This window comes from Rhinatrema bivittatum, chromosome 4 (assembly GCF_901001135.1).
Source record: "Rhinatrema bivittatum chromosome 4, aRhiBiv1.1, whole genome shotgun sequence".
NCBI lineage: Eukaryota > Metazoa > Chordata > Amphibia > Gymnophiona > Rhinatrematidae > Rhinatrema > Rhinatrema bivittatum.
In genome coordinates, this window is record NC_042618.1 from 272,032,215 (window position 1) to 272,044,635 (window position 12,421).

The window sequence follows — 12,421 nt, forward strand, 5'->3', positions numbered from 1 at the left end:
TCTCCATCCTCCGTAGTATTCGGACGACAACCTCGGCTGTCACTTCCAGTTCCTCTGACTGTTCCTTCTCCAGCTGCACAATTCATGGCCCACACCATTCACCAAGTGTGGATCAAGTCAAAGAACGCCTTACCCAGGCTGCTGAGCACTCCAAGAGCACTTCTGATACCCATAGACATAGTCCTGGTCAGAAGGTTTGATTAAGCACCCGACACATAAGGTTGAAACTCCCTTCTCATTGCCTGGCTCCCAAGTATATAGGCCCGTTTCCACTACTTCGAAGAGTGGGAGCAGTGTCTTATGAACTTCAGCTACCACATGCCCTGGGCATCCACAACACATTCCATGTCTCTCTGTTGAAGCCTTTGGTCCTCTCCTGGCCCTCTCGTAGAGATCCTTCACATCCCTGGATCTCTACCAAACCAGATTCGTCACTCCAGGTAAGAGGTCCTCGATGTCCATCGGCGTCGAGGCAGATGGGAATACCTCTTAGCTTGGGAGGGTTATGGGGCCAAGGAGAACTCATGGGACCCTTCCCACAACATTCTTGATAAACAGCTCCTCAGGACTTTCCATAGGACCTATCCTGAAAAGCCACGGCTGCATAAAGGGAGGCCTAGAAGAGGGGATACTATTTCACGCCCTGTCCACGCCCGGCCCACACATGGGCATGCTCACCTTGCTAGATCCTCTGCAGGTCATGGGTCAGCCTTCCCAGCAGCAGCTGCGAGCTCCTCCAGGCCTGCAGCGGCGGTCACCGGGCCTTCCACTGTGCACCAGGCCTCACATTGGCCACGACCCTAAGCACGTGTGGACCGCCCGGCCTCTTATAGGGCCAGGGGTGGGTCATAGCTCTGCAGCGCACCCTGATTGAACGTACGATATCAGGAAGTCCCTGCCTGCACTTCCTTGCCTTGGCAATCGGGTTGGCACTGTAAGTATACTAGTTTGCCTCCGCATTCACAGTCTTGTTCCACTCTTGTTCCAGTCTTGTCCAGCATCCTTCTGTTCCAGTGTCTGTCTGTCCTCTCTTCCCAGGTAGTACCCTCAGACTGTCTCTCTGGTACTGACCTCGGCCTGCTCCTTGACCATTGGTCAAGGAGCAGGCCGAGGTCAGTACCAGAGAGACAGTCTGAGGGTACTACCTGGGAAGACAAGGTCTGAGGGTACTACCTGGGAAGACAAGGTACTGACCTCGGCCTGCTCCTTGACCATTGGTCAAGGAGCAGGCCGAGGTCAGTACCAGAGAGACAGTCTGAGGGTACTACCTGGAAGAGAGGACAGACAGACACTGGACAGAAGGATGCTGGACAAGACTGGAACAAGAGTGGAACAAGACTGTGAATGCGGAGGCAAACTAGTATACTTACAGTGCCAACCCGATTGCCAAGGCAATCGGGTTGGCAATCCCTGGATTGCCTGGATCCTTACCCTCTGCCTACCTAGTGACCTCATCTGACCTCTGGAACCTGACCCTGCTTCGTTGACTACTCCTCGGACTGATCTTCGGATTCTGACCCCGGCAGCCATTGACCACTTCTCCTGATTCTGGCTTTGTCCCTTGCCTTGTCAATGCCTATGCTGTTCTGGCCATCCCTGCTCCTCCAGACCTATAGCCTAGAGTCCAACTGCACTCCCTTGCTGTTCATGGGCATTTCTCTTTACTACCTCTCCAGGAGACCCTGCGAGGCCCACCTAAGTCCAAGCGGCCCGGGTTCCTTCGGGCTCCACCCGGGGGGACCGCGGGCTTCCAGTGGTGAAGCTTATCCTAGCCTCTGTCTCCTCCTGTGCTCTGCCCCCTGGGGGCAGGTGCTTCCTGGTCCCTACCAGGGAGCCGTTCTCTACTGCTCCAGGACAAGGGTCCACCTCCAAGCGCAACACATCCTAGTGCGAGTCAACTATACCAACTACTGGGGGAGCAAAAAGTAAGCCCTCTAACTCTGAACATAAGGCATGAACAGGCTTATACCTTACAATCTGAGAGTTCAAACTATCAGGAGCCAAATGATATAATGTTCAAAAAACCAAGACCAGTACATTAAATTTAATACAAAATAAAAGTGGCAACCAATGTAATTCCTTCAAAATTGGAGAAATATGTTCAAATTTCTTAACAGAGATCATCCTGGCAGACATATTCTGTATCAGCTGAAGTTTAGAACAAATTGCTATTACTATTACAGTAATCAAACCTAGGGGTAAGCAGTAGGGATGTGAATCGTTTTTCTGACTATTGAAAATATCGGACGATATTTTCAAACTCGTCAAATATCGGGGGGTCCCCGAAAGCGATAGGAAAACCCCACGAAATTTCGTGTGGTTTTCTTATCATTTTGGGGGAGTGGGCAGGAAGAAAGGGCACACTGAAAAACAACCCCCAAACCCACCTGAGCCTTTAAATCGAATTATTTCAAATCCCCCACGCTCCTGACCCCCCAAAACATTTTTAAAATACATGGTGGTCCAGCGGGGGTCCCAGGAGCGGTCTCCTCCGCTCTCGAGCCGTCAGCTGCCACTCATCAAAATAGTGCTGATGGCCCTTTGGCCCTTACTATGTGACAGGGGCTATCGGTGCCATTGGCCTGCCCCTGTCACATGGTAGGAGCAATGGATGGCCCATGCCATTTTTTAAGATGGTGCCAGCCGTCCATTGCTCCTACATGTGACAAGGGCTGGCCAATGGCATGGATAGCCCCTGTCACATGGTAAGGGCAAAGGGCCATCGGCACCATTTTGTTTCTGGCAGCCGATGGCCCGAGAGCGGGAAGAATCGCTCCCAGGACCCCCGCTGGACCACCAGGTACTTTAAAAAGGTTTTTGGGGGGGGGGGGGGGTCGGGGGGTTGGGAGATTAAAAATAATTAAATTTAAAGGGTCGGGGTGGGTTGTTTTTTTTTCAGCATGAGACATCCGAAAAAAAATGCTAAGAACCGCGGGAACAAAGATTTCCCACAGTTTTCCCAAAACCCGATACCAGAAATGAGTCTGGTACCAATTCACATCCCTAGTAATCAGTACTTGAACTGATTCTAGAGTTGGTATATGAGATCCTATAGTCAGAGATGTTTTTTGGGTTGATTATTTTACATAAAAATTCTCTTTTAGTGTCAGAAACCAAGAGCCTAATATTAAAAGATATCCAGGTATATAATTTAGCTGGATATAACTTATCCGGCTAAGTTACAAGTGATATTCAGTGGCACAGCTATGCAGCCGAATAATCACATAGAAGCTGCTACTTAGCCGGATAAGTTATATCCAGCTAAGTTAACCTGCCTTATAGCAGGTTTATGTTTATTCTTTCTTGATTAATCACAATTAATTACAAAATATAAAAAAAAGTGATATACAAATAAAATTAGCAAAAACATAGCATAAAATATATAAAAAATAAAAATGCAAAACATAATATAACAAAATGATAAAATAAAACCAAAGTCAGGTCAATATACATAAAAAAAATAAAAAGAATAAAATATAACCAGGCAACACAAAAGAATAAAATATAACCAGAAAAACAGGAAATCAGGCCAAGTATAAACAAAATGTGGAAAGGCATGTACAAGCAAGTTTAGGAATTACTCAGATGTAGAACAGCTTATACAAACAAGTAAGATTTAAGTGCTTTCCTAAATTTTAAGAACTCTTTCTCCAGACAAATGTTGAAAGGTAAGGCGTTCCAAAGACAAGGGGATAAATAAGAAAAGCAAATAGGGAGTAACATGATCATATTTAAGATTTATAAAAAATGACCTTTGTAGCAGTATTCTGTGCCAGTTGAAATAATTTAAGGTCTTGCCTTCAATCAAAACCCATACAGATCCAATTAATTATATCCCCATAACTGATGCACCTCTTTATCATCATCTTCTGTCTCCAATGATCTATTGTTACACTCTTCTCGTTTGACCTTTCCATTCTCCACCATAACAACTTTAGAGTCTACTGGCAACAGAATAGAATGGGACCCAGAATCCATCTTTGTCAGACTGCAATGATATGTATGTATGAATGTTCTTGATAGACCATTAATAAAGCATTAAAAAGGTCTAACTATCTTGCTACTTTTCCAGTTAAATTAACCAGATTAGTTGCACCCGTTGCCTGCCCATCACCATCCAGTTATCACCTTTGCCGGATAAGTGACTTATCCAGATAAGTGGTGCCACTGAGCATAACCAGATATTCAGTAGCCTCCACTTAGCCAGATAAGTATAACTTATCTGTCTAAGTAGTGCTAAAGGTGTTTTCAATATTTCCTCCAATAGTTTTATCTGCATACCAATCTATGAATTTTCTGACACAATAATCTTCTTCCCCTATTTAAGGTGATATGCTTCATATGATTAGTTTATTATAATTACTTTTTTTTTTTTGGGCCAGTAGTTTAAATAGCTTATGGCTTTTATAATCTATACAACAATCACTTGTATTCTTTATCCAAACAGTGGGGACTTCTTTAATGTGACCACAGAAGACCCGTCTCAGAAGGCAGTGAAGGTCAAGGGTCCATGCAAATGGTCTAACTAGAAAGTTCATTTTTCATACCACTAAATCTAATCTTTATTCCCAGAAAACAGCAGTAGCAAGAAAGTGATAGTAAAGATCAAGTTCGAGTAGAGTCTGTAGTACTGAAACAAAAGAGAAAAATGGGCAGATTAGATGGGCCTTGCAATCTTACAGGGTCATTCATCAAAATCCATTAGGGCATTATTGCGGGCATAGGGCCTTAACAACCCATGATAACCACCATATGACATGCGTTATTTTACGCATCTTTAGATACATATGCAAATTTTGAAAATTTAGTCAAAGGGGAGGAGTTTGGGCACGGTTTATGAAAATGAGGAATGTTTAAGGTTGCATGCGATAGTGTAACACACATTATCGCATATTTTAATGCTGGAAATAACTACACCTTTTTTCCTGGCAATAAGCTGTATGATATTCGCAAATCCCATTTCGGAGAGGAGAGAGGAGAGGGGAGAGAAGTGGAGTGGAGGGAGAGAGAGCCTCTGGGGTTGCACATATATAAGTAGGGATGTGAATCGTTTTTTGACGATTTAAAATATCGTCCGATGTATTTTAAATCGTCAAAAAAATCGTTAGCAGGCGATATATAATAGGAATTCCCCCCGATTTATTGTCAAAAATCGTAAATCGGGGGAAGGGGGAGGGGAAGGAGGAGGGCGGGAAAACCGGCACACTAAAACAACCCCGACCCTTTAAAATAAATCCCCCACCCTCCCCCGAACCCCCCCAAATGTCTTAAATTACCTGGGGTCCAGTGGGGGGGGTCCTGGTGTGATCTTCCACTCTCGGGCCACGGTGCGTTGATAAGAAATGGCGCCGGCGCTACCTTGCCCTGTCATATTGACAGGGCAAAGGTAGCGCCGGCGCCATTTTGGTTCCTGTCCCCCGACGTCACGAGCGTAGGAGATCGCTCCCCGGACCCCCAGGGGACTTTTGGCCAGCTTGGGGGGGCCTCCTGACCCCCACAAGACTTGCCAAAAGTCCGGCGGGGGTCGGGGGACGACCTCCTGCACTCGAATCGTGTTGCCCGTATTGCAAAATGGCACCAGCCGGCGCCATTTGCACCTTTTTTGCCTACACCTTTTTTGCCTGGCATTAAGCTACACCTACCCCTGTCACATGGAGGGAGCACTGGATGGCCCGCGCCATCTTTAAAAATGGCGCGGGCCATCCAGTGCTCCTACCATGTGACAGGGGCCGGCCAATGGCACGGATACCCTGTCACATGGTAAGTGCAAAGGGCCATCGGTGCCATTTAGATTAGTGGCAGCCGACGGCCCGGGAGCGAGAGATCGCTCCCAAGACCCCCACTGGACCACCAGGTACCTGTAAAATGTTTTTGGGGGGAGGCGTCGGGAGGTTGGTGGAAGCAAAGGGATTCGTTTTAAAGGGGCAGGGTGGGTTTAGGGGTTATTTTTGTGTGCTGTTTTTCCCGCCCTCCCCCAAAACGATAAGAGAACCCCCACAATCAATATCGTGGGGTTTTCCTATCGTTTCAGGGGAGCCCCGATTTCTGACGATTTTGAAAATATCAACGATATTTTCAATCGTCCGAAGCCCGATTCACATCCCTAATCAGTACCTCTGACTGTACATGTAAAACTGGCCCCTAAACCCTAGCCCACTAACAAACTCACCTTGAGATACTAGTTGACTCTCCTACAGTGGTATAAATAGTTGACTTATAAGAGACCCTTATAAAGAGTATCTCGCTCTCTAGCCAGGAACAGCTCAAAACATGGAAATGCCTGTCTGGGCACTTCTCAGCTTGCGAAGTGAAAAATATTGTGGGTGCAATAAATTTATCGCATATTGCAGTAAATGCCTATGTGAACTGCTAAAAATAGCACGCATTGCAGTAACTAAAAAATTTGCCTAACCACACCCATTTTTTTTAATCACTGGCACTATTCATGTAAAATTTATAGCAAAATGATAAATCTAGGTCTTAATCTGCTATCATATTCTGTGGTCTTATTTTTTTCCAGTATGACAGTATTTACAAAATTCCAAATGACCATTCCTACAATATCACATATATTTGCAAAAGATGTTTAGTAGTTATAGACAGGCCGATACAGTAAAAATCGCAGGAGAGTGGGCAAGCGCCCGCTCTCCCAGCGCGCGCACAGGCCACTCTACTACCGTGCGCGTGATTCAGTAAATTAATTTATTTTAAATTAGGGCCCGCGGTAAAAAGAGGCACTAGGGACACTAGCGCATCCCTAGCGCCTCTTTTTTGATGGAAGCGGCGGCTGTCAGCGAGTTTGACAGCAGACGCTCAATTTTGCCGGCGTCGGTTCTCAAACCCGCTGACAGGCACGGGTTTGGAAACCGGACGCCAGCAAAATTGAGCGTCCGGTTTTCAACCCACAAGCCGCAGGCCCATTTTAAATTTTTCTTTTTTTGTATTTTTAACTATTTGTAACTTTTGGGACCTCATGGCGATATTAAGTCGGAGGGTGTACAGAAAAGCAGTTTTTACTGCTTTTCTGTACACTTTCCCAGTGCCGAGAGAAATTAACACCTACCTTTTGGCTGCACATTTTACTTTCTGAATTGCACGGGCATAACTAATAGGGCCATCAACATGCATTTGCATGTTGTGGGCGCTATTGGTTTCGGGGGGGGTTGGACACGCGTTTTCAGCGTGCTAGTACCCCTTACTGAATAAGGGGTAAAGCCAGCACGTCAAAAATGCATGTCCAAATGTGGGTTAACAGTGCGCTCTGCCGGAGCGCACTGTTAACCCACATAGGCTTAATTGCATATCCTATGATTTTAACCTAAGCGATGTACAAACAAAATTCATTTATGTGGTAAAACACATAGAAATATAATCTAAAACAATAAACAGTAAGCAATTATTTAAAGGGTAAAAAACATAATATATCCTAAATATAAAATGAAATAATGAACATCAATAAATTAAAACAAAACAAGGTCAAGTAAAATAAAAACAAATGAATACAAGCAAAATATTAAGAATACAATCAGAAACTGGTAATAAACAAAATCAGAAAAAGGATAAAGAAAGATATCTTAAAATAAATGTGGTATACCCTGAGAATCAACATCTTTCACAGTGAGTCCCAAGTTTCCAAGATGCTTATTGACAAAGTGTACTATTGCCTATAGAATAAGAAATAGAATTTACTACTTGTTATGATCATATTTTTATGAGGACTGACTAAAAAATAACCCATCTCTTTACTCTACAGCTAGATACAAGGTCAGGTAGCTCTAGAGATGCCAAAGTATTTAACATAACTTACAGTTCCTGTCTTATTAAAACAGGCAATACAAGTAATTGTGATAGGATAAATCGAAGACTAGATAAGTCTGGCCTTTGGGACATGGAGCTTGTTAGTTGGCATGTCAACAATGCAATAAATGGTTTACTCTGAAAATATCCTCCTATGAAAATACTTCAAAACTTTTGGGTATTTTCATATTCATGGCATTTGTTAAAAAATGGGGCCTCCAGCAGTCCTGGCTGAGATTTCATGGCACCAAGACCTAAACCCAGGCTGAGCCTGATAGCAAGGATCATGGCAGGGCCTTCCCCTTCTGTAAAGTTGCCAGGGTCAGGGAGCTTCCACCCTGGCCCCCACTTGCCCCGTTTTCAGATTTGCTGAAACAGGCAGAGTGAGGCCTCATTGTTTCTGACTGGGTCTCAGTGGCCTTTTAAATGGCACCTTTTTCTCGTGTGGCTGGTTCCAATTTGGTGTACAGCTGTAAAAATTGATATGATCGTACATCAAAATGGTGCCAGGCACCACTGGTAGAAGGGCCTAAGTGAAATCGCTTAGATGGCCTCATTTTTAAAGCACTTTTCAGGCAAAGCATTTTAAGATTCACTCATGCTCATTTTCAGTGGAACCCTGTCCTCGCATTAAGCCTTGGCACCAGAAATACCCAGCCAGGACCACTAGAGGCCTCCTTTTTTTCTGTTTTTTTGGGGGGGGGGGGGGGGGGTTTGATTTTATTTTTATGATTTTTTCGATTTGGCAACCAAACCAAACCAAACAAAAACATTTAAAGAACTATATTAAAATGAAAAAAAAAACCAAAAACCAATCACTGAAAGGAAAAAAACAAACCAACTAAACCAAAACTTTGGGGCTGCACATCCCTACTTTTCAACAACCTATGGGGCGGAGTTAGATTTTAGCAGGGTTTTAGTTAACATGTATTTTAAAAAGCGGGTCCCAGTAGAATCTGGGAAGTCTGACACAACACATAGCCATGAGTAAAAAAAAAAAAAAAAAAGCTAATCTGAAAAAAATTGCACTTTTTTGACTCATGGTTCATTGCATAACAATCTGTGCTAAAAGAAAATTTTCCCCGAATGGCACTCCCTCCTTCTTGGCTCAATGTGGCTGGGTCGAGTGGGTCTTTTTTTCAAAAGGAAGCGAGAGAGATTAGCTGCTAACTTTCTGAGCTCTTCTAGCCTAGCTTCATTTCTTAGCGAACACTAAGAGACACACATGTTAACAGCCAGTGGGCAGAAACCAAAGTGTTTACCTCTTATTTAAAAGCAAATGCTGCTGGCTCAACAGCCAGCAGACACAAATGATAGTGTTTAACCTTTGTTTGTACATCAAGATGAAGCAGATTTCATGAGATAAGCACTTTGTACGTATATGCTTAACCATTTAAAACACAGCCATTGAGCCCTTTCAGTTCTCTTAATTACTGTGCTGATTTGAACACAAGCTGAGAGGTCATTATATATGCAAATTGTCTATGGACGCTACTTGTCCATTCATCATAATGCTGATCTAAAAGTGATAAGCTTGGGTTCGTTACAATTCCCCTGAATAAGCCCATAATAGCTAGACGCTGCGACTGCAGCGTTGTCCCGCCTACGTCCTCCCCTCCCATCTCACACCTCAGTTAGCCTGGTATATATATACGTGGGTACATTCTTCAATACAATAACAACAATACACACCAACACAAATACTGGATAAGAAAGGCTGCAGCTTTATTAACAATAATACCAATTGTTACCCGAGCCGGTAGGGTTATTCCCAAAGTCCAATACTGCACCGTTCTTCTGCTGCCTGCTGTAACCACCGAGCAAGGCAGCCTTGACCTCGGGCCCCCCGCCTTGTCCCCAAGCAAGGGGGCCCCCAACCTTCAGCATATCGCATGCCTCTGCCTTGCGCCACCTAAGGTGCTAGCCAACTGCTGTCCAGATCGTGATGCCCACCAGCATCATGTCCAGCTATCCATTCCAGCCCGGGTCACCGCCCATCCCCCACCCCCCCTTGCCACGACATTAACCTTATTATTGCACATTTTGCCATCCTATGCTACCGCTACCTAACAAGTTCCTCTATCTATCCCATTTGCATATTACAACATTAAACATGTCTGCTATCTAAACATTAGGGCCCAGATTTACGAGCATAGTAGGGCTTACGTGCGCTGGGCCTATTTTAAAAAGGCCCGGCCACGCGAGTAATTCCCGGGGCTTTGGAAAAAGGGTGGGGTCAGAGGCTCCCAGCACAGCAGCCATTTGCTGCAGTGCCAGGGGATTGCGTGCCGGCAGGCTGCTGGCAGGCGCAAAAGGTAGGACAAAGGTCGGGGGGGTCTAGGTTAGAGCTAGGGGGTGGGAGGGTTAGGGGAAAGGGAAGGGAGGTTAGTTTAGGGGGTTGGGAATGGGGGAAGGACACAGGAATCGGCGTGCGCAAGTTGCACTAATGTGCACCCCCTCGCACGTGCCGACCCCAATTTTATAACATGTGCACACCGGCGCGCGCATGTTATTAAATCGGGCATCCATGTGTGTGCGCCAGGTCTATCTCCTATGCAGGCCATGTAACACATATTAACTGAATGGTCTTATAACAGAACACCCTGAGCTAAGCTCGCTAACATTAATTGACCTGACTTCCTGTCTAACCACTTTAGCGGGGTGGGAAGCGGGTCAGAAGAAAAGAGGCCCCATGTGCCTTGGTCGCAGCCCTTTAAAGGGTCCATGACATCATTGGCCTGCGACAACTCCTCCTCCCCCTCCCGCTGTCAGGCTGAACCATTGTCACATCAGAGCCGGGCAGGGGCATACAAGGGGAGGGGGACCACCTTGCAGCTCCACCGCCACTGCTGCATCAAATTGTGCCACGGGGTGCGTGCAGCACACGTTAAGGGTGGGCTCCAGCCCCACATATTTATAGGTGTAACAGAGTCCTTTGTTGAGACAATCTGACTACCACCTTTGGGATTTTCTCCTGTGTTGTATAAAGCAGGAGCTATGTTGAGGTTGGAATAATTAGATCAGCATATTTTTTGAGACTTCTTTGATGCCTATACAATCCAGTAGTTCTGAAGCTCACTAACAAGTATTTGGGGCAGTCTGACTAGTTCTATTGAGACTTTTCCCCCATGATGTATAAAGCAGGAGCTGTGCTGAAGTTGAACAAGGAGTAGTTTAATAATGAACAGTTTTCATCATTTGCATTATTTGCACTTTGCTTCATTTTAGGAATGTATTAATAACATGGTATTTTGACTCACTTTATATTTACAATTTTTTGAATGCATCTTTGGATGTTTTTTTGCCAGTAATTTATTATTTATTTAAAAACATTTATATTCCACGAATCCACAGATCTTGGTGGATTAAAACAAAACATACACAGTTTTAAAATCATATCACACAAATACCAACTTACAATTTAAACATAAATTATAATTTTTAAAACAGCAATTTATCCATCCCTCTCCCCAACATTTTACCCTTTCCCATACATCATATCCATACGCCTTACAAATTACCCACAAAGTGCATCACTCTGCCCCAATAACTCACTCTGCTAATTCAATAGAAAAAGCTAGTGAAAAGAAATGGGCCTTAAGAATTTTCCTAAAGCAAAAAAGGTCCTTCTCAGCCCTTATTTGAAAGGGGAGATCATTCCACAAAGTCGGACCTGCCACCCTAATCATTTGATTATGAGATTCTGATAATGAAGCTGTATATGACGTGGCTTTTTCATCCAATTTTATTATAATTCATTAATGAAAAATCACTAAAGTAAAAATGTTTTCCTAACACTTGCTTATAAATTGTACGAGGTAATATGGTTTTGTGAACATTGTTTGCTATTCCCTGTATAACTGGTATTATTAATGAGTTACCCATGGAAAGCTTGCTGGGCAGACTGGATGGACCATTTGGTCTTTTTCTGCCATCATTACTATGTTACTATATGTTACCCTAGAGAATGTGGGGCTATGTCTGGACCTGCTTAAGGAAGGTGATTAATCGGAAGCATGGATTGTGTTTGTTGTATGCTAATTATGTCAGCCTAATGACTTTTATTGTATTTTATGTTACAATTGTGTATGTATTCTTGTTATCCATGAAGATCTGTCGATTGGTGGAATACAAATATTTTTAAATAAATAAAGTATACTATTGTGGTCACTGCTATATAGCTTCTTAGCTATACATATATACCATAAAAATTCCCAGTAAGGGAAGAAAAGCACCAGTGTATTAAGTTCATAAGTAATATTGCAAAATTTAAAAATGTTTCTTTATTAACATATTTCTCACAATAAAATAAAATAAATGAACATATATATAAAACCAATCTGAATCACATCAAATTATATCCAATGAGAAACAATTTCTAAGAAAGGCCTAGATTCCTAGCCGTGGCCAGAAAAGGGGGCGAGGGGGGGGGGGGGGCAATAGTGTGCACCCGGCTGCATTGCGGTGGTACGGTTTTGCCTGCTACGGTGCAGCAGCACCGCACATTATCGCCTCCATAGCGCCACAGGAAAAGGTGGTGTTATTTCCTGTGATGCTGCCGGTGCTACCAGGCCCTAACACCACCCGCACTCCTCCCCTTCCCCTAATTAGCATTTTACTGCCA

The 12,421-nt window shown here is 44.0% G+C and overlaps 1 protein-coding gene across 1 annotated transcript in view; it reads right to left on the bottom strand.

The window, feature by feature from the left end:
* The window catches only part of PARVG (parvin gamma), a 140,904-nt gene that overhangs the window by 34,614 nt on the left and 93,869 nt on the right, over window positions 1-12,421 (bottom strand). Inside the window, exon 10 of the mRNA XM_029600118.1 lies at window positions 7,596-7,664. Coding sequence (XP_029455978.1) covers window positions 7,596-7,664 — 69 coding nt within the window. The remainder of the gene's footprint in view (window positions 1-7,595; window positions 7,665-12,421) is intronic.